We start from the raw sequence: 22,721 nt of genomic DNA, 5'->3' as shown, positions 1-22,721 counted from the left end.
TTCTCAGAGGGTCCAGGTCTTCTCAGAGGGTCCAGGTCTTCTCAGGGTCCAGGTCTTCTCAGAGGGTCCAGGTCTTCTCAGAGGGTCCAGGTCTTCTCAGGGTCCAGGTCTTCTCAGAGGGTCCAGGTCTTCTCAGGGTCCAGGTCCCCTCAGGGTCCAGGTCTTCTCAGGGTCCAGGTCCCCTCAGGGTCCAGGTCTTCTCAGGGTCCTCTATTTACTACCCACTGTGCAATGTGACGTTGAAATAACGTATAATTAATGGAATTTTTTGACCTCCATATCAGGTCAGCTGTAGGTGCAGAATGAAAGTTTTTATTACGTCTTTATTGGACGTCATACGGAGGTCCGAATCTGACGTGCTGACCTCCAATGCGGAGTTGGTTTTAGTTAAACTGAGCAGCACAGCAGCAAATTATAAACTAAATTGACCACTGGGCTTGCAGTTGGAGGTTCAGGCATTTCAGCACAGTCGGGTGAAACTCGGGTTTTGAACTCACAACTTACTGTCCAGCGAGCCTCAGCCTTACCTGTTGTTCACTGTGTGTTTAACCTGTAAATGGGAGGGTGACCACTAGTTTGAAGAAAACTATTTGAATTATAGTGCAATACACAAAACAAAGTGGTGGTTTTACAAATGTTTCACAATTTGATGAAATTACGACTAAATGTACCCGTTTGGGCGGCTCTTTTATCAGACATAATTCTGTCTTAACGAGACAATGAAAACAAACAGACTCAAAGAAAAAGAAATACAAGGCGGGGTTAACATTCACATAAACACTTTTTCAATGGTGAATTTATCAACGTGTCTGGATGTGGAAACAACGTTGTTTTTCGGCTGACATATTTCAGCTAAATTTTTAGAAGTCATGATTTTAAAAATACTGACGATTAGATATACATCTAAAAAATGTTGATATTTCAATGTTGAATCCACAGTGAGTTTACGACACAACTTCAACCATTGAGTGTCAACGTTGTTCTGACGTTTTTCATCAACTGACATTATGTCAACTAAATTTCAACGTTTAAGGTCGGTTGAATGCCAGCTGGGTCATTATGACGTCAAAAAAGGTCCAGTAATGACGTCTGAATCTTGGATCCATTTTGTACGTTCTGCGGACGTCTAGATTTGGTTTTTGACTGACCGACCCAATAAGACCTGATCTGCACGCCTTCCTGACGTCAGACGTTTGGTGGGTGTAGGAGATTGATCCTCATGAAAGGTTTATTGTACCAAGCTGAACATTTAGGATTGAATCATCTTCTGTGTTGAAAAAAATGAAACTGGAACTTAGAGTAATGACTGAGTACTTTTACTTTAAAAGTGATGAATGGATTACACACACACACACACACACACACACACACACACACACACACACACCAGTAACGGCAGCTTCTGTGCACAGAGCTCAACCCATCCACTGGCAGCAGTTTGGGGTTCAGAGTCTGGCTCAGGGACACTTTGACATGTGGACAGATGGGAAATTGAACCTGCAACCTTCTGACTGAAGGACAGACCAATCCAAGCCCTTAAACGACTGAGCCTTTATATGACATGACATACATTTTTATTACAATTGGTTCTGAGAAGGCCTCAACACTGCTTGTGTGTGTGTGTGTGTGTGTGTGTGTGTGTGTCCCTCTATAGTCAGCTTTGGTTTAGTGTATTTTTAACGATGTAGCTAAGCAACAAAGGTAATTGTGGCTTAGCTTTGCTTTTGTTGGGCCTCTCTCTCTCTCTGATACATAATTAGACTTAATGTGAGCAGCTCATTACACTGCACGGCTGAATGGAGCCGTGGGGGGAGTGTGTGTGTAGTGGTGGACAGAGTGTGTGTGGAGCTGTGGAGGGAGTGTGTGTGTAGTAGTGGACAGAGTGTGGCGGGAGTGTGTGTGTAGTGGTGGACAAAGTGTGTGTGGAGCTGTGAAGGGAGCGTGTGTGTGTGTGATTTTCCACCAGCAGTTCTTTTCTGCGTTTTCTTCTTTCAGTTTGGTCTTCGGGCTCTGGGTGTCCAGGCTCTGGGTGTCCAGGCTCTGGGTGTCCACGGGCTCTGGGTGTCCAGGCTCTGGGTGTCCACGGACTCTGGGTGTCCACAGGCTCTGGGTGTCCAGGCTCTGGGTGTCCAGGCTCTGGGTGTCCACAGGCTCTGGGTGTCCACAGGCTCTGGGTGTCCAGGCTCTGGGTGTCCACAGGCTCTGGGTGTCCACAGGCTCTGGGTGTCCAGGCTCTGGGTGTCCAGGCTCTGGGTGTCCAGGCTCTGGGTGTCCAGGCTCTGGGTGTCCACAGGCTCTGGGTGTCCACAGGCTCTGGGTGTCCAGGCTCTGGGTGTCCAGGCTCTGGGTGTCCACAGGCTCTGGGTGTCCACAGGCTCTGGGTGTCCAGGCTCTGGGTGTCCAGGCTCTGGGTGTCCAGGGGCTGAGGGGCTGCATTAATGATAAATCAGCATATTAGAAGGAAAAAGCTTCGTTGTGTGAAGCTAAAGCTCTTTTGTGAAGATTACGTTGGGCTCTGATAAAGCTGATTCTCACAATCCTGATCTCCATCTATGGAATCCCTCTTTCTGGTCTGGATTGAGGCCTCCAGTCGGTCCAGGACCGAGGCGGTCCAAAGAGGATCAGCTCAGATTTACTCCAATCAATCCACATGATCGCCTGCTGCTGCTCGTCACTGGTCATCACCTCCATTGATCGCAGTGTGGATGAAGTGTCTCACATGAAACGGAAGGATCAGATCACCTCACCTTCACCCCCCCCCCCCACCTTGTGTCCTCTCACCTGCACCCCCCCCCCCCCCCCCACTCACCTGGCCGCCCCACCCTGACCTCCTCCCTCCACCTCAGTCCGAGCACTGAGCAGCATGAAAGAGATTAAAGCTGAATCAGTGTCACACTCAGGAAGATCTGCAGCACTTCTTCTGTAATCTGCTTTAACCACACCACAGGCTAACAGGCTAACAGGCTGACAGGCTAACAGGCTAACAGGCTAACAGGCTAACAGGCTAACAGGCTAACAGGCTAACAGGCTAACAGGATAACAGGCTAACAGGCTAACAGGCTAACAGGCTAACAGGCTGACTGACAAGGTTGGTCTGTTTTATTATGCTTCAACTGAACCAACATAAGAATAGAAGATTTGAAAGATTCAAAGTCATTTTCACAGATCTTCAGAAATAGACTAGAAACTGCAAACAGATTACAAAACAAAAGAAACTAAATTTAAAATACAAATTACAAACTGCTAATGTACAGTTGAAGCAGTTAATCCTTAAAAGTGTAAAAATCAAATTATTAAAAAAAATGCAGATGTTTTAAAATGGCTGTGTGTGTGTGTGTGTGTGTGTGTGTGTGTGTGTGTCTCCTTCATCTCCTTGTTGATGTTTTTCATTTTTCACATTTCATTTCTGCAAACATCAGTTTGTTTTTTAATCAGACAACATGTTGCATACAGATTGTAATTAGGTGTGTGTGTGTGTGTGTGTGTGTGTGTGTGTGTGTGTGTGTGTGTGTGTGTGTGTGTGTGTGTGTGTAAATCCTTGGTAATCTCCTCTGATTGGAGGAAACAATGCACTCAGATTGTTGGTGTGTGAAATATGTTCTGTGACATGTAGTGAAGATGATGATGATGAAGACGAAGATGACAGCATGTGTTTCTAAATCCTCCTCACCCTTAAAAACATGTTTTTGTTACAAAAAAAAGGAAAATTGTGAAACCCTAACAGGATCAGAGGAAGATTGCAACCACACACACACACACACACACACACACACACACACACACACACACACACACACACTGGTTAATCCATAGAAAGACCCGAGCTGGGAATCAAACCTGTCTTAGAGCAGTGAGGCAGTCGAGCTAACCACTGCTCCACCAGGTGGAAGAAGTCCCGGCAGTGGACTTCAGAAAGGTTCTGGAGATGTTTGTGTTCAAACTGCACCCCGGGTTAGAGGCGTTCCCACCAGAGGTGTTCACTTCTTGTTTACTTCCTGTTCGCAGTTCACTTCCTGTTCACTTCCTGTTCCAGATGAGCTCCCGGCAGCAGATCAGACGTCGGCCGCTTCCCTCGGCTGGTCGGAGGTGGCGTCCGTCAGCTCTCCTCCTGCCGAGCCCGACCTGTCCGAGCTTCCAGTGGCGGGGGAGGACAGCCAGCTGCTCCATCAGGAGGAGGAGGAGGAGGAGGAGGAGGAGGAGCAGTGCAGTCGGGACGGGAGGAGTGCCGCGTCGTCTCCGCGGAGTCCGTACGGCGGGCCGAGGGACGAGTGGGATCCGCTGCCTCCGTCCGCCAAGCTCAGCCCGTCCAGAGCGCCCGAGGAGCTTTCCGCCCTGGGCGTGAAGGAGGAGCCCCACCCGGAGGCGGGCGGCCCCGCGGCGCCGGCCGGCCTCTTCCGGGCCCGGGTCCCCGGGTACCTGCCGCTCTCCGCCGAGGACGAGGAGGAAGCGGAGCGGACTGCGCGGCTGGACGGGTGGACGCTGGGCCTCCACGGGGCGAGCCGCGGCAGCGTGAACCTGAGCCTGCTGGAGCAGGCCATCGCCCTGCAGAGCGAGCAGAGGCAGGTCCTCCACCACGCCTACCGCCACATGGACCGCTTCCTGCTGGAGCAGATGACCGGCGAGCGCAGGCACCACCGCATGATGGAGCTCAGTTACCCCGGAGGCAAAGGTACCACCGCACCAACCAGACAGCAACACGTCACACCAACGTTCACTTCTTCCAGGAAGGTTTCAGCTCAACGCCAGCTCTCGTCGCCCACACTCCCATTTCCGCCGCTTTCATCACAGCTTGTTTCAGTCAAAGTTTCAGGCGTGGAAACGAAGCGTTCTGTCGTCAAACGGGATGCTGAACCGCTTCTTTGAGGTTATTGCTGTCTGAGGTGAATGCTTCAGTCATGTTTCTTCTGGCCGGGACCGGCTGTGTGGAAGCTGAAGCTGATGAGCTGCTTCAGGCTCCGTTCTGACTTCATCTGTTGTGAATTGCACAGACTTGTGATTTTGAAAATTGGGCTCAAAAACATGAAGAGGAATAAAAGATGGTCTCAGCGGTGGAATCAGAGGGAGGAAATCCTCTTAAAAAACATTTTGGCAACAAGTGAAGTCATAAATAAACAGACTAAAATAAAGAAGAACCAAATTTACTGATGGAATTGCTGCTACTCAGAATATTGGATTTTGATAGGAATCAACAGGATATTTAACGTGACCATAAGTCTTAAATCCTCCTAAAGTACCTCTCATGTTTCCCTGTGATTCTTCAAATGCCTGCAGCTGAATGTTAATCCGGGATGTAATCTTTCCACGGACGGGGGCATTAAGAAGTGAGCGCTGCGCTGAACTAAACCCTCAGATTAATTCATGCTTTTTGTGACAGAAGTCTGAGGCTTTACATGATATTTCAATCTGTTGACCTGTGTACAGTATCGGTCCAGGAACACACACACACACACACACATACACACACACACACACACACACACACACACACACTTCACTCTTTTCTACATGACTGATCAGCATCACAACTGCTGAAAGAAACCCCAAATACTGAACACACCTACCCCAAAACCCACAAACCATGAACCCCGAAACCCAGAAATCCTGAACACCCTAACCCACAAACCCTGAGCCCCAGAAACCCACAACCCACTAACCCCTGAGCTCCGAATCCTGCTGAACCCCAGAATACCAGAGCCCCAGAGCCCGAGAACCCGAGAACCCGAGAACCCCTGAACCCCTGAACCCCTGAACCCCTGAACCCCAGTCTGTGTTTCACTGCTGGGTAAACATTTGCAGGAGTAAAAGAAGCCCAAAAAAAACATTTCATTTTGATTTGTTTTTCCACACAATAAAAAAAGTATTAAAGATTTATTAGAATAGAATAGAATAGAAATACTTTATTCTTCCCTGGGAGAGTTCTTGAAAAAAAACCCGGAACAAAATGAAGTTAAACTATGAATATGTCACTAAAGTGAAATAATTAGAATTAAATGGAGAGTTGGAGCAGGTGTTTTAGAAACGGCGAGTCACTTGGTGGATACAGAGTCGTACCAACAACTATCAGATTGATAAACTCTTCTGAAATAACTCAGCTCTGTTTTCTTTAGCTCTATATTAACTTTAATGATACTCTTCTCTGTAAAGACATTGACCACATTCATGATTTCTCACACAGATTATCTACAATAACCTGAAAGAATAGAAAACCAATCATAAAAATCCAACCCTTTATTTCTATTATTCTATTTTCATATGATCGTCTCTACATTTAATATTTCACCAGCCGCTGACAAACCATTGAGCTAATTATGAACTGTGTCACACAATTTAAAAATGTCAGCAATTATTTCTTATTGAAGAAAAATCAACTTTGATCTTTTTTTAAAGAAGTCGTCTTACATTCTGAACTCGTGACCACGTCAGTGGCATTTTGAACAAAATCCCTTCTGTTACATTCATTAACCCACTTTGAAGTGAACACACTGTGTCATGTTTGAGGGGGGGCTGGCATTGCAGGCCTCTCACCAGTGGATCCAAATCCGCTGTGTGTCTTCACACTGCCACTTGCACAGAGTTTAGCAGATGTGCGTCGGTGACACGAGTTCTGTGGTGTTTTTTGATGCTGTGGTGTCTTCATGTCAGAAGACGCTGATTCACAGAGAGGTTGAGCCAAAAAGGCTGCCAGCCTTCACGGCTGCTGAACATACACCACTGTACTGCTGGAAGGTAGAGCTCACTGTGCAGTGTCAACAATTCAGTTCCACTTGTCCAGAATCCAGGTGGAAAGTTGAATGCAGCTGCTCAGTGATGCACTTTGTGTCCACGATGACGAAAGGATGGGAAATGAAGGACACAGGTGGATCTAGCTGATCAAGGTCATGAAGTGAAAGTTACAAATATAATTAAAGCCGCAAGCGGCATTGGACGGGACCTCGCCCTCTGGCAAGGTGGCCCGACTGAGGTCGTCCTCGTGCCTTGATGACCGAAGTCCAAGTCACTGGGAACCTTGCTCCTCCATAGACTTCCAGCACCCTCTCACCCACTAACATGGAGTTGTTAGCATCCCCCATCCACTGACGTGGAGCTTTTAGCATCTGTCATCCGCTAACATGTAGCTGTTAGCATCACCCATCTGCTAACAGGTAGCTGTTAGCATCTCTCATCCGCTAGCAAGTAGCTGTTAGCATCTCCCATCCACTCACATGTAGCTGTTAGCATCTCCCTTCCGCTAACATGTAGCTGTTAGCATCTCTCATCCGCTATCATGTAGCTGTTAGCATCTCCCATCCGCTAGCATGTAGCTGTTAGCATCTTCCATCCGCTAGCATATAGCTGTTAGCATCTCGTATCTCTCACCCGCTAGCATGTAGCTGTTAGCATCTCTCACCCGCTAGCATGTAGCTGTTAGCATCTTCCATCCGCTAACATGTAGCTGTTAGCATCTCCCATCCGCTAACATGTAGCTGTTAGCATCTCCCATCCGCTAGCATGTAGCTGTTAGCATCTCTCACCCGCTAACATGTAGCTGTTAGCATCTTCCATCCGCTAACATGTAGCTGTCAGCATCTCCCATCCGCTAACATGTAGCTGTTAGCATCTCCCATCTGCTAGCATGTAGCTGTTAGCATCTTGCATCTGCTAGCATGTAGCTGTTAGCATCTCTCATCTGCTAACATGGAGTTGTTAGCATGTCCCACCCACTAACATGTATCTGTTAGCATCTGTCATCCGCTAACATGTAGCTGTTAGCATCTCCCATCCGCTAACATGTAGCTGTTAGCATCTCCCATCCGCTAGCATGTAGCTGTTAGCATCTCTCATCCGCTAGCATGTAGCTGTTAGCATCTCCCATCCGCTAACATGTAGCTGTTAGCATCTCCCATCCGCTAACATGTAGCTGTTAGCATCTCCCATCTCCCACCTGAATATCCATTTGAGTGTCAGAGTAGCGTTATTCCATACATCCCATTGTCTGTCTGTGCATCCACGTATCCATCTATCCATCATTTATCCACCTGCTTAAAGACTGATTTCAGGTGTATGGTGTGTATCAGGTGATATTTCTGCAGGGTGACAGCTGTTTAGATCATTCCAATGTGTTTCAAGTGTTGCTACCTCAGTGGCTTGCTGCTGCAGGGGAACAGCTGCTTCAGTCATGTGTGATTTGTGGTCACGGTGCGCCATCTACTGTGGAAAGCCGGTACAACATGCAGAATGTTTTACAGCTGGTCTGAGACCAGCCACAGAGGCTCTATGCCCATATATGGCTTAAGTAGGTCACATGATGTTAGAGTGTGACTCGGCAGACACACAGTTTCTCTTTGGTCAAAACAGCTGGGGAAATGCATTTCCGTGGACCAAAGTGAGCAAACAATGTCAGAAAGTGATAGGAAATTTAGTTGTCTTTCACTGTAGAGCTTTTCAGAGCAGTCAGACTTATAGTTTTGAAACGGGAGGCTTAATTGATGAAGAAGGAGAGAGTTTTTGAGCAAAAATGTACAATAAAAGTGTGAATGACGGACTTCCTGTTTGATTTAGGTCATGGGTACGAGTGAGTAAGTTGTAGATCTCGATGAGACGAACGCGTGCATATGTTTCTTTTCTCTGTACGACACTGTGAAGGGTGAAACAGTCCATATTAGTTGTTTTGAGTGAAAAGTGTTTTGAGGCACATTTGATTTGACAGGAAATAACGGACTTCCTGTTGGATTTAGGTATAGGTATGTCTCTTGGTAAATTGTAGAGCTCGATGAGACGAACTCATCCATGTTGATTTTATTTCTCTGCGACATTCGTGCGGGTCGCACTGTCCATTGTAGTGTTGCAAGTGCGTTTTCAGACTTCAAACTTTAAGGGTTAATAAAATCCACACCCTGAGACTTTTGAAAAAGTTTTGAACATCGTCGGAAGAGAAACTTGTCCTCTTTTATTTGGCACCAACCTGACGTCTCCACGACAAGCGGTCTCGGAGCAGATAATTTTTAAAGGAGGAGTCATTTTTTGCCAAATTTTACACTGAAAGGGAAATAGTGGACTTCCTGTACGATTTAGGACATTTTTGTCAATGAGAGATTTTTAGATCTTGAGGAGACGAACGCATCCACATCAATTTGATCTCTCTACGACATTCCTAATGGTTGCTGTGGCTATTTTACTGTTTCTAGGTGGCGCTAGAGAGCCAATTGGGTTATGGGGTTAATTTTTCCACTTTATAAAATTTTTCACCAGTCTGGATGTGCCTGCCAAATTTGGTGAGTTTTCGTGCATGTTGAGGGGCTCAAATAGGCAATTTACTTCCGGGCAGTAAAATAATAATAAGAAACACCGGAAGAACAATAGAGGCCTTGCCCTCAGGCAAGGTGGCCTCAGTTGAGGCCACCTCGCCCTCGGGCTCGGTCCCTAACTACGGTTCAATGAATTCCTCCCGACCGCCAGAAGGCGGTGCTGAAAGCACGCAATGTTCCCTTCAAGTATGTATGCCAACAATGTCACCTCTGACCCCTGGATAACCCTAGGAAGTTATTACTTTCTGGTGTCATGGCAGTTTTGGTTTTTACAGAATCTTCTCGCATGATCATGAGTATTCTGACTGACAGAACACTCTGGCGGTCATCTGGGATTCATAGATCCGTAGTTACATTCGTAACTTTCATCTTATTTCATCCCTCCTGACCTCCAGACGGCAGTACTTAAAGCACTGAATGACTCATACCAGCACCGTTACGAGGAATCCCAGAGACCAACCTCACTGAGAAGCCTCTGCAGAGCCCAGGACCACACCCAGAGGATGTGGAGCATTCATTCTGTAAAACCTAGAAAAAGATGCCTGGCGTCGTCCAGGAGGCAGCGGCATGTGGTCCAGGGGTCCTCTCCTCAGACTGGCCTAAGATTTGCACACCGCTCTGATGGAGCACACACCCAATGGTAGAAGATGGTTGGCCACCTGCTAATGGTGAATGGTATCCATGGACCTGGTGGTTCCCCTCAGGGAGAACCAAAGTTGCCCATCGGTCGAAATTTCTGAGGTGATGAGATCGACCTGCTGAAAACACCCCAAATTTGCTGCCACTCTCAGGTGGAGGACGCCGACAGGAGAGGGAGTCTGTGTTGTCCAGCACAGACCACTGTCCCTGAACTGTCCTGTGCTGCCAGACAGTGCCCCATCCTGAGAGACTGGGATTATGGTGATGGGCTCATGTTGAGCCGGGGCCACACCCAATTGGAAACCCCCCAACAACAAATTCATGTCCCCCCATGGGGCCAGGGCCAGGAGACATGGCTGTGAAACCCTGAACTTTCAGTGACGGTGACACTTGGCATCGCAGTGGGAGCTGTTCAATCACCCCTGCACAGGGCGCAAGGACAGCAGACCCAGAGGGACCACAGCTGTCATGGACGTCAGCTTGCCTGGAAGTTGCAGGACAGCCATGTGCAGCAATCGTCTGTTCCTCTGGAAAAGTGCATGGAGATGAAGAACAATGTCCACCCTAAGAGCGGATGGCCTGGCGCTCGTGATCATAGTGTCCAAGGTCATCATAATGAAGGTCACCCTCTGAGAAGGGTTCAGATAAAATGGCTGTAGAATGACCCTGCGGCCTAACAGGACTGCATGGAAGTATCCTGGACCACCTGAGCTCATGACCGCACACGGTTCAGCCAGTCGTCCAGGTAGGGCAGCACTTTCAAACCAAGAAATGCTCTGTGCTGAGGCGCAATAGAGTCAAAAAAGTAGGCCTCGCTCTGATCGACAGATGTAAACGATTCCCCCCTGAATGGTTATCAGCCAGGGTTGCGAAAACCCGTGCTTGGCCTTTGAGGAGGTCACTGGAGACCATAGCACCCGGTGATGTGATAACCAAGGAGGTGGGTGTGCACGTGGAACAACAGAGGGGCCACAGGCCTCCTCTGAGGAGCCCAGCTCCTATTGAGACTTGAGCGCTGCTGCCTCATTCTTTCCAGTTTGTCCACTGCAGCTGAACCAATGTCTGGCACCATGCCCCTCTTTCAGAATGTATCTCCCTCAGCAAGTCCTCTAAGGCTGCATGACAGTCTGCATCGAGCCACCTACTGTATCACCCAGTGAGCTCCAAGCCACCGATGAGGACTGCGGTTCTGACACTATGGAGGCCTGACCACCCCTCATCTGCAGGAGTGGCAGGCTGCGGTCTGTGTAAATGGGACCTCATCAAGCTCTGTGGTGAGTTGCTGCTCAACCACAGCAGCAGACCCCTCACAGGTGACAATGGCGAGCATCTTCCATTGCACTCAAAGTGCCGCAGCCTGTGTGCGATAAGTTGAGGGAAGGGAGCGCTGATGCCACTTAAAGAGCAAACACAGGACGCGCCCCACACAGGGCCAGTACAGGTTAACTGAAGCTACGTCAAGGATAGGGAACTGCCGCAGGGTGGCCCCCTCTTTTTTCTGAGATCTCGATAGAAACACTACACATTGGGAAAGGGGGACACAAGCGCCGCCTTCACCAGCCACAGGGCACAAGCTGACAATAACAGCTTCAGTCAACAGAGAGGATCAGTGCCAATAAGCCGGGGGCAGGGAGCCTTAACGCGGTCTGCACCGGCAGCAGCAAGAGGCTAATGCTCATCACACTGCTAACAGCCACGGCCTATACCAACAGGGTGGGGAAGGAGAGCGCAAACAGTCTCACCAGGAAGGGTATAGATCTCACTCAATACTCGATTGAGAAGCCATGCGCTTGGAGAGGGGGACATGAAGAGAGTATAGACTACATAACAAAGAGTATAGACTACAGAGAATATAGACTACAGAACAGAGTGCAGACTACATAGAGTATAGACTACAGGGCATAGGGTACAGACTACAGATAGTATAGGCTACAAAGAGTATCAAAAACAGAGAATACAGATACAAAGCAGAGACTACACAACAGAGAGTATAGACTACAGAGTATAGACTACAAAACAGAGACTACAGATGACAGAAGGTATAGACTACAGAACAGAGACTATAGATTACCGAAGGTATGGACTACAAAACAGAGACTATAGATTACAGATAGTATAGATGACAAAACAGATTATATACTACAGGACAGACACTACAATACAGACAGTATAGACTTCAAGTAGTATAGACTACAGAACAGAGAGTATAGATTACAGAGTATAATTTACAGATAGTATGGACTACAGAACAGAGAGATTATGTTACAGAGAGTAGAGACTACAGAGCAGAGAGTATATACAACAGTGAGTATATACTACATAACAGAGTATAGACAACAGAGAGTATACACTACAGAACACAATATAGATTACAGAGAGTATAGACTTCAGAACAGAGAGTTTAGATTACAGAGTACAGACTACAGAACAGAGAATATAGACTACAGAGAGTATAAAGTACAGATAGTATAGTCTACAGAGTATAGATTGCATAACAGCGAGTATATACTACAGTGCTTGTAGACCAAAGAAGACGAACATTGAGTTCTTATCAGAGACTTTGGTCAAACTCTTGGACTTGTTGAATTTAAAGTTGTTTCATTGACTTGTCTTTGTCTCCTGCAGATTCCACACGGACGGATAAAAAGGACATCAAGTGTCCAACACCGGGCTGTGACGGCACCGGTCACGTCACCGGTCTGTACCCTCACCACCGCAGCCTGTCCGGCTGCCCACACAAAGTCCGAGTCCCCCCAGAGAGTGAGTCCCTGCACACCGCACTGAACCCGCCCTTCACCCTCCAGCTTACTGTCATAGTTAATGCAAGTTCAAGCTGCATATTACTTGTTTATTGGACTCTGTTACTGACTGACTGATTGTTGTTATAGCTAACTTCTGTGGTCAGTAAATAGGATCCGAACATCAGCCAGTTGGCAGTGACATAGCTCAAGAGAGAACGAAGCAATGCTCAACACCCTGCCATTAGAGAAGACTCATGTTTTCCATGAAGACATTAAATGTCTCAGTTTGAACATCCACCGTCTTCTTCATGTTCCTTTGTCATTTCTTTATTTCTTTTATATTCTTTGTGTCATCTTAGTTTTGTCCATATGAGGTCCGCTCATAGAGAAAACCTGCACCTGTGTGTTCGTTCAACCGAACAGTGATTCAGACCCACAGAAACGGGTTGTTTCACTTTAGAATCAGCAGCAGAGGCAGAAATCCTCTTAGTACGAGTCCAAACACAACAAAGAGCTGCTTATACATTCAGTTCAATTCAAAGATGTTCACAAAGTTTTCAAACAAACTTAAAGGATTTCTCTCTCCTCTGTTTTCATCCTAATGCGTTGTAACGTGTGTTTTCTCCCCCACACGTTGGCGATTGTTAAGTCATTTCAATATAACTCCACAAACACTGAACATTAAACAGTAATGTTACAAAAGGAACAGAAAAAGTAATTAACTTTTTCAGAGGAGCACATGCTCTCAGTCTGCAGGCGCTGTTTGCAAATCAAAGGCCGAGCCGACGCAGTATTCAAAAATAAATAGACAACTCCAACAAACTAATTGGAGGATATGTGGAGAAAAGAAGTTTCTAAGGATACAGAGCGGACCTTTAGCGGCACGCCGGGTTTGAAGAATATAATCAGCTCCTCTTTGCACTAAGCTATTTACATTTGAGCCACATGACAGCGTTTCTCACAATGAGGCAGACGTTCTGTTCCCTGTCTGTCTCTGCAGGATCTCTGCTCTATAGGCTTCAATGTGAGGAACTGCAGTTATTTACCAAACGTCTTCTTCATCTTGAAGCTCAGTCTGTCTCACATGTTGAATTAGTCTGCTTTCCTCTGCTGATCAGAGCCTCGCTCGTCTTCACCGGGGAGGATTTACTGCTCTCATTCACAGTTCATCAGCAGTTATCGCTGCAAACCGTTCTCTGGCACCAGCAGCATCTCTGGATTTATCCGGTCTTTACATCCAGCTTCATTCAGAGCGTTTCTCCAGATTCCGTCGGACCGTCAGCTTATTCCTGCGATCCGGAGGAACAACACCATCATGCTTTCATGTCAATCTAATCTCAGGCCTTTTGCTCCTTCTGCTCACCACAGTCAGCTCCTCCAACTGTAGCGCTTTATTTTGAAGCTCCTCTAACCTTAACACTTTATTTTGAAGCTCCTCTGACTGTACCACTTTATTTTGAAGCTCCTCCAACTGTAGCGCTTTATTTTGAAGCTCCTCTAACCTTAACACTTTATTTTGAAGCTCCTCTGACTGTACCACTTTATTTTGAAGCCCCTCCAACTGTAGCGCTTTATTTTGAAGCTCCTCTAACCTTAACACTTTATTTTGAAGCTCCTCCAACTGTAGTGCTTTATTTTGAAGCTCTCCGACTAAGGCACTTTATTTTGGAGATCTTCAGACTGCGGCACCTTATTTTGAAGCTCCTAGGATGGCCGTGTATTATTTTGAAGCTCCTTCAACTGTACCATTTTATTTTGAAGCTCCTCTGACTGTAGTCCTTTATTCTGACTGTAGTCCTTTATTTTGAAGCTCCTCCGACCATAGTGCTTTATTTTGAAGCTCCTCCTACTGCATCGCTTTATTTTGAGGCATCTTCTTGCAGTAAACTTATGGTGGTGATGAAATAGAAAAAATAATTTAATTACCAGCAGAGGATCGCCACTCTGAGCTCCACCCCCACTCTGAACTACCACCCCCACTCGGAGCTCCACCTCCACCCTCCGCTTCCGGGGTGGAGGTAAATACCCAGGAGCAGTCGATGCACTGCAGCTGAGGGAGTGTGTGTGTGCTGAAGATGGGTAGACTTTTTATATATATTGTGACATCTCTGCTGTTGCGTTATCGTGTTTAACCTTGGATGATGCTCTATACTTTCCTACCCTCTGAGAATCCCTGAATGCATCTTCAGGGCGAGTTAGCAGGTGATTGGCTGAGAGGGAGTAGGGTTGGGACCAGGAAGGGAGGAGTCACCCTGAATGGACGTTTGGAGAATGAATGAAGGAACAGTCCCATTGATGGTCTTTTGTCATAGTGTTGCCGTGGTTACATCCCAGAGTAACCGCCGTTACACCAAACTGAGACAATATAGCTTCTTCAGAGACGAGGAACCCTCCTTTCTTTGAAAGGCCCTGCTGGACGCTGCAGTACCTTAACCTTCATGTAGTTTTACCTTTCAGAAATGAGCCACATATGTCACCAGGTCCCACCTCAAGGTTCTCATCTGACTGACCGTCAGTCCTCAGTGAGACTCTGGAGCTTCACCCAGACTCTATCTGCTGGGGGACAAGACACCAGCCGAGTGCACAGAGACACAGACACAAACAGACGGAGACAGAGACACAGCGAGACAGGGACAAAGACGTCACGTGACGAACTGGAATCTGCCGTTGGTTCACAGAAACTGAAAGTTCCTTTACAGTTTGAGTTACTTTCAGTCAGTTTGGTCACGGTTCTGTTGCTCTGTAGTTTTCAGTTACATTTTTGTTTTGTCTTTGTTTGTTTTTTTTGTTTTTTCAAATTTCAGTGAAGGAAAAAGTTTATTCATTTCTAGTTTTGGTTTTGTAGTATTGGTTATCCACTCAGGAGTCACTTGAATCCACAGGATTAACACTTTTCACTGAGCAGGGACTCTCAATCAGTTTGACCGGAAGAGAACACAACTGAAAAATCAGCGTGTGTGTGTGTGTGCGTGTGCGTGTGTGTGTGCGTGTGTGCGTGTGTGCGTGTGTGTGTGTGTGTGTTTGTGTGTGTGTGTGTGTGTGTGTGTGAAATTAACGGTGTCCTCTGTGTTCTCCTCTCAGTCCTCGCCATGCATGAGAACGTCCTGAAGTGTCCCACACCGGGGTGCACTGGTAGAGGACATGTCAACAGCAACCGTAGCACCCACCGCAGGTATCCCAACGCACCGTCTGCCACTTCCTGTGTATCCCAAGTGTGCACTGTAACTGGCACCTAAACCTAATTCTAACCCAAAGTCCAAAATCAAGTCTTAACCCTTAAAATGGTCTGTCAGAAAGTGAGGACTGGCAAAAATGTCCTCAGTCTGTTGGTTTAAAAACTCATTCTGGTCCTCACTATTCACTGTGTACAAGAACACACACACACACACACACACACACACACACACACACACACACACACACACACACACACACACACACACACACACACACACACACAAACACTCAAATTGTATGAAGACTATGAGGACTCTAACTACCTAACATGTTCGATTCCCTCCACTCAGCCTCTCCGGCTGCCCCATCGCCGCCGCCGTCAAAGTGTCCAAACCTCAGGACGAAGGCGTGAAGTGCCGACAGACAGCTGAGCGCTCATCAAGGTAAGCAATGCTGTGCTGCACTGCAGTTCAGTGTTTTCAGTGTGGTGTAGTTCTGTGTGGTGCACTGTAGTTCAGTGTTGTGTAGCGTAGTTCAGTGTAGTTTGGTGTAGTGTAGTGCAGCGTGGCGCAGTGTAGGTCAGTCTTTTGCAGTGTAGTTCACGGTAGTTCAGTGTTGTGCAGTCTAGTCCAGTGTAGTTCAGTGTTTTGCAATGTGGTGTGTGTTGTGCAGTGTGGTGTGTGTGGTGTGTGTTGTGCAGTGTGGTGAGTGTACTGTTCAGTGTGGTGTGTGGTGTGCAGTGTGTATGGTGTGTGTGGTGTGTATGGTGTGTGCGCTCCTGATAAAAGCAGCCTGCTCTTTGTTCCCTGTGGAAACATCACGGGCAGCTCGCCCACTCCCACTATATTAATTAGTCTGGCAACCTGGCACACCCCACACCGTGTGTGTGTGTGTGTGTGTGTGAGTGTGTGTGGGGTTCTGGCATCCTCAGCCTCCAAACAATGGAGCTGATTTACTAAGATTCTGTATAAAACCTGTTAAATTGCAAATGGTTCTGCTTTGGGTTGGAGTGTGTTTTAAGGTGAAAACAGGAGCACTGACACACAGTGACACAACACTGACACATACACACACCACACTGACACACACTGACACAAAACTGACATAATACTAACACAAACTGACACAACACTGACAAGCAGTGACACAACACTAACACACAGTGAATCACTTTCACAGATTCACAACACTGACACACACTCACACAAACTGGCACAACAGTATCACTGACACACACTGAAAAGAGACTGACACTCAGTGACACAACAGTGCCACGCACTGAAACAACACTAACTCTGAACCCCACCCCCGCAGAGCGTTTGGCTTCATGAAGCGGCTGGAGGTGGACCATGTGGACTACCAGCTCTCTCACCCTGTAGCAGCACTTCAGAACTCTCTCACCAAAGATCTGGACAAGTTCACCCGCCTCCGCTTCGACTACGCCAGCTTCGACGCTCAAGTCTTCGGCAAACAGCCCCTGATGGGGGGCTGCCAGGACCTGGAGGCGCTGCACCTCCCCGACTGTGAGTCCTGACACCCCAATTGAGCCGACGGCTCCTTTTGTGTCAAACAGACTCAAAGATGAGAAGATAAACAGGCCTAAGTACCAGAAAACAGCTGAATAAGCTTGTTAGTCTGACCCCCTTCAGGGCCTCTGTTTCTAAGAGTCTTTAATAGTCTGTGAGGGTCCTAAAGGGTCTGTGTGGGTCTGTGAGGGTTTGTGAAAATGTGTGAAGACCTGTGACAGTCTTAGAGGGTTTGTGAGTTGGTGAAGGTCTGTGAGCATTTTTGTGAAGATCTGTGAGGGTCTTTAACGGTCTGTGAGGGTTTGTGAAGGTCTGTGAAGCTCTTTGACAGTATTTGAAGGTCTTTGATGGTCTAGGAACATCTGTGAGGGTTTCTGATGATCTGTGAAGGTCTGTAAAGGCCTGTCAAAATGTGTGAAGATCTGTGATTGTCCTAGAGGGTCTGTGAAGGTCTTTGAGGGTCTGTGATGGTCTGTCAGGACCTGTGAAAATGTGTGAGGATGTCTTAGAGGGTTTTTGAGAGTCTATGAAAGTCTGTGAGGGTTTTTCTGAAGCTCTGTGAGGGTTTCTGACGGTCTGTGAAGGTCTGTAAAGGCCTATGAAAATGTGTGTAGATCTATGAGAGCCTTAGCGGATTTATGAGGGTCAGTGAAGGTCTGTGAGGGTCTGTGAGAGTCTGTGAAGGTCATTGAGGGTCTGTACAGATCTGTGAGGGTTTTTGAAGGTCTGCGATGGTTTGTGAGCTGTCAGACGATCTCGCTCTCTGTTTTCAGCCCCTCAGAAGTATCCTGGTTTTGTGGGGCCAGCAGCGGTCCGTCTCTCCTCCTCTGGTCAGTTCAAGAAGGACGAAGGACTCCAGGCGGCGGCGGCCACGGCCGCCATCCTCAACCTGTCCACTCGCTACCGGAAGAATGTGGAGGTGGGGGGCAGCCGGCCTCTGGCGTCATCCACAAAGGTAATGAAATCAGACCGCTCGATGTGGTCCCTTTACAGGAGCTCTGATTGGTGAGCGCGTGGCATCAAACGGTGAATTTGGCACTCGGTGCTCAGCTCGGCAGTGGCACAAACAGGAGGAGTTCCTCTTTCCGGGCTTTAATGTACACCAGCGAAAATTAGTGTAGAGACACGAGGAACTGGGAGACAATGAGCCGGGTTCACGTGGTTCTCCTCACAAAACATGTGGTGTTGTGTTTAGTTTGGACGTCAGCTGGCATGTGGTGGCGCCGCCACCCGCCGCAGATGGCGGCGGATATTTCTCTGTGTGACTGGATCCAGGAGAGGCTGAGAGGCTCCACCAGAGACTCTTTAGGAGCATTCGAAGGGATTAAAGCAATCAGATAAAGGAGTTAACATATCCACTGTTCAATCCAGCATTGTTTCACACACACACACACACACACACACACACACACACACACACACACACACACACACACACACACACACACACACACACACACTCAGCTCACTGCCTGCAGATCGTACAGCTCTTAACAGAACTAACAAAGCTCAGGAAACCTGCAGAGATCCACGGTCAACAGAACAGGAAGCTTCAAATGTTAAAGTCTATAAGACAACAGAGAGGACGGTCTCCGGGGTGGGGGGGGTGGGGGGGGGGGGGGAGGAGAGGAGGGAGGGCAGTAAAGGGGACAGGAGGGAGGACAAGAGGAGGGACGGGGGGAGCACAGGAAGGGGGACAGGAGGGAGGATAGGTTGAGGGGCATGAAGGAGGACAGGTCGAGGGACAGGTGAGTTGACGGGAAGGAGGACAGAAGGGGTACAGGAGGTGAGACAAGACATGGACTTATGAGGGACATAGAGGGGGACAGAAGGCAGGACGGGGGGAGGAGAGGAGGAGGGACGGAAGGGGGAAAGGAAGGGGGACAATACAAGCTACAGGCAGGAGGCAGGCGGGGACCAGGACCCTGTCTGAGAGACGTGAAAGGCAGGCCGTCATGGACGGTGGTGAATCGTGGGTCGGGGTGAAACGCTGCCACTTCCTCTGGAGGTGAAGCTCGAGGCGGGGGTAGCTCCACCGCTGCCATTGGGGGGCCGAAGAGCTGGGGACACTCGCACCTGTAGGCGCGTTCATGTCCACGGGACAGACATGGACACAGGTTAGAAGAGAGACCCAGCCCAAGGAGCAGGACACAGTTGGTCCTGACAGTGGGTTTGGGTGGGGCTTGTCTGGTAGTTTCTCTCTCTTTCCTGAGTCTGGGCTTGTCTTCTGCGTCATCCTGGAGGTCATCATTGAACAGTGCAGCCCTGACGTAGACCAGGTTATTCTAGGTTCCTGTCTGTGTGACACTTCCTCATGTTTATCTTGATATTCCTCTTAAAGCTCCTATTTTGGCCTCCTGGGGAATGCTTCCCTTTAACAAACTGGGAGTAAAGGACTTGTTTTCGGAGGTCAGAGTCAACCATTGGGGACACATGGCCAGTCCATCTGAGCTTTGAACCATGGTGTCAGTGAAGGTGGAGAATTGGGCCTCCTCAGGTCTTTGGTGGAGTCCATCCTCCATGCTTCTGATGAGTAGGAGAGACTGCCAAGATTTGGGAAGTGGTCCATCAAAATCTGAGGGGTCATCCTCCAAGATCTGGGAAGCAGTCCACCAAGATCTAAGAGGTGGTCCACCAATATCTGAGAGGTGGTCAACCAAGATCTGAGAAGTAGTCCACCAAGACCTGAGAGATGGTCCATCAAGATCTGGAAAGTGGTCCACCAATATTTGGGATTTGTCCCACCAAGATATCAGAGGTGGTCAACCAAGATCTGAATATGGTCCACCAAGATCTGAGAGGTGGTCCATCAAGATCTGGGAAACAGTCCGCCAAAATCTAAGAGGTAATGCTCAAAGATAAGGGAGGTGGTCCACCACGATCTGGGAGGCAGTCCATCAAGATCTGAAAGATGGTCCATCAAGATCCGAGAGGTGGTCCACCAAGATTTGGGATTCGGTCCACAAAGATCTGATAGATACTCCATCAAGATATGGGAGGTGATCCACCAAGATTGTGAGGTGGTCCATCAAAATGTGGGATGCGTTCCACCAAGATCTGAAAGATGGTCTATCAAGATCTGGGAGGTGGTCCACCAAGATCTGGAAAGTGGTCCAACAACATCTTGGAAGTGATCCACACTCTCCGGGAGGATGTTTGGGGGCAGGACAGGTGTAGAGCTGTCCGGTGGCGGTTGGTGAAGGATTTAGCAAATTTACCAAGTTGTTGGTACTCCTTTGAAAAAGCAGACAGAACTTCCAGTAGGTCCTCTTCTGAGAGGACTACAAGGGCGGTGTCATCTTCATACTGCAACGGACGTCGCGTTGACTTTACCTTTAGCCATGAAACGGTGTACGTTGAGGAGTTAGGTTCTGTTCTGGGCAGCCAATCTTCACCGGAGACAGCCGAATGGTCTTCTTTGTCCTCCACTCGTAGCCCTGCAGTCAATGTTGTTTTGCAGGCAGACGGCACACACACACACACACACACACACACACACACACACACACACACACACACACACACACACTTGGTCAGAGGTCACTGCTGGCCTTGGACCTTCTGAGGGGTCAGAGGTCACGGCTGATTCTGGAACCTCTAGGGGCTCAGGGGTCACAGCTGGGCCCTCTGGGGGGTCATAGGTCACTGCTGACCCTGGACCCTCTATGGGGTCAGAGGTCACTTCTGGTACTGGACCCTGTAGGGCGGTCAAGGGTCACTGCTAGTCCTGAACCCTCTGGGGGGTCAGAGGTCACAGCTGATTCTGGAACCTCTCGGTGTCAGGGGTCACTCCTGGGCCTGAGCCCTCTGAGGGGTTGAGAGGTGTCCTGCTGGATGAATCTGATTGGCTGACGGTTGTGTCTGTAGGACATGCTCATCGAGGTGGATGAAAACGGCACTCTGGACCTAAGCATGAAGAAGAGCAAAGAAAACTTCAACGTGTCCACCAGGACTCTTCAGGACGAACCACTGTCCCCTCCAGAGTCCACTGCACCCAAAGGGGGCGCCGTCCTGATAAGCCCTGCCTTCTACCAGCCGCTGTGCGAGCGGGAGAGCTGGAACGGTCACATCGCCATCAACTTCAGCAAAGCCCATGCCGTGGAGGAACCAGAGGTCCAATTACACAACTACACCACTGTGAACACACTGAAGGTGTGAACATGACGTCACATGAAACAGTCTCAGGAAATTCTCCTCAAAGATAATTGAAGCACTTTTAATTTGACTCCAGCTGTGGAATATTGGACGTGTGAAATTCTTTTTGACTTAACAAACTTTTCAAGTTGAATTTGATCTTTTTTTTTTTTAACATTTTCTGAGCTCAAGAAATTCAAGTTTCGTCTGTTCACCCTGTTCTCTTTTCCATGTATTCAGTCTGTTCTGTTTGTTCCTTCATTCTCTCTGTTCCATTTGCTCTGTCTGAACTCCATATGTGTCTGCACAGTAACCTGAGTGTGGGTTAACAAATGAATGGATGGATGATGGATGGATGGATAAATGGATGGATGGATGATGTGTGGATGATTCAATTCAATTCAGCTTTATTTATCTAATGCCAATTACAACATAGCCATTTGTAGACACTTTTCCAGAGAAAACCCAACAGATCCACATGAGCAAGCAGAAGCGACTGTGGAAAAGAAAAACTCCCTTTTAAAAGGATGAAACCTGCAGAACCAGGCTCAGAGGCGGCGGCTTTCTGCTGTACCGGTCAGGGTGAGGGACAGAAAGAAAAGGAGACAGGACAGACAGATAAATTTCTTGTATCAACTCCACAATCGATGCTTGTCTCAGGCAGGTGGCTCAAGATCAAGAGAGTTCATGGACTGCAGAAGAGACAATGGTTAATGACACGTAGTTATGAAACAATGCAAGAAAGAAAGGAGAGAAGTGAAGGAAAACTGGGAGCCGGTTCCACATGGCAGGAGCCCGGGGTTAAGCAAACCTCTTGCACCCACTGGGTCCAGGTTGTGTCATTCAGTCAATGGATCAACTATTTCAGTTGATGCCCAGTTAGAAACTGTTTGCGCCCATTGAGCTCAGGTTGTCTCAGTAGATCAATGGATCAGCGATTGACCTTCTGGATGATGGGTGGATGATGTGTGGATGATGGGTGGATGATAGATGGATATGATGGATGGATGGTGGGTGGATGATGGATGGATGATATGGGGATGATCGGTGGATGATGTATGGACGATGGATGGATGATGGGTGGATGATTGTTGAATGATGGATGGTGATGTATGGATGATGGATGGATGATGAATGGGTGATGTGTGGATAATGGGTGGATGATGGATGGCTGAGGTGTGGATGATGGGTGGATGATGGGTAAGTGATAGATAGACAAT

At 48.0% G+C, this 22,721-nt stretch overlaps 1 protein-coding gene across 1 annotated transcript in view; it reads left to right on the top strand.

The window, feature by feature from the left end:
• st18 (ST18 C2H2C-type zinc finger transcription factor) overlaps positions 1–22,721 on the top strand; it is a 52,747-nt gene that overhangs the window by 9,065 nt on the left and 20,961 nt on the right. The window contains exons 2-9 of the mRNA XM_030114991.1: positions 4,034–4,124; positions 4,245–4,669; positions 12,549–12,683; positions 15,746–15,836; positions 16,192–16,284; positions 17,156–17,364; positions 18,141–18,322; positions 21,235–21,480. Coding sequence (XP_029970851.1) covers positions 4,034–4,124; positions 4,245–4,669; positions 12,549–12,683; positions 15,746–15,836; positions 16,192–16,284; positions 17,156–17,364; positions 18,141–18,322; positions 21,235–21,480 — 1,472 coding nt within the window. The remainder of the gene's footprint in view (positions 1–4,033; positions 4,125–4,244; positions 4,670–12,548; positions 12,684–15,745; positions 15,837–16,191; positions 16,285–17,155; positions 17,365–18,140; positions 18,323–21,234; positions 21,481–22,721) is intronic.

This window comes from Salarias fasciatus, chromosome 18 (genome assembly GCF_902148845.1).
Source record: "Salarias fasciatus chromosome 18, fSalaFa1.1, whole genome shotgun sequence".
NCBI lineage: Eukaryota > Metazoa > Chordata > Actinopteri > Blenniiformes > Blenniidae > Salarias > Salarias fasciatus.
This window is presented reverse-complemented; position numbering and strand designations above follow the sequence as displayed.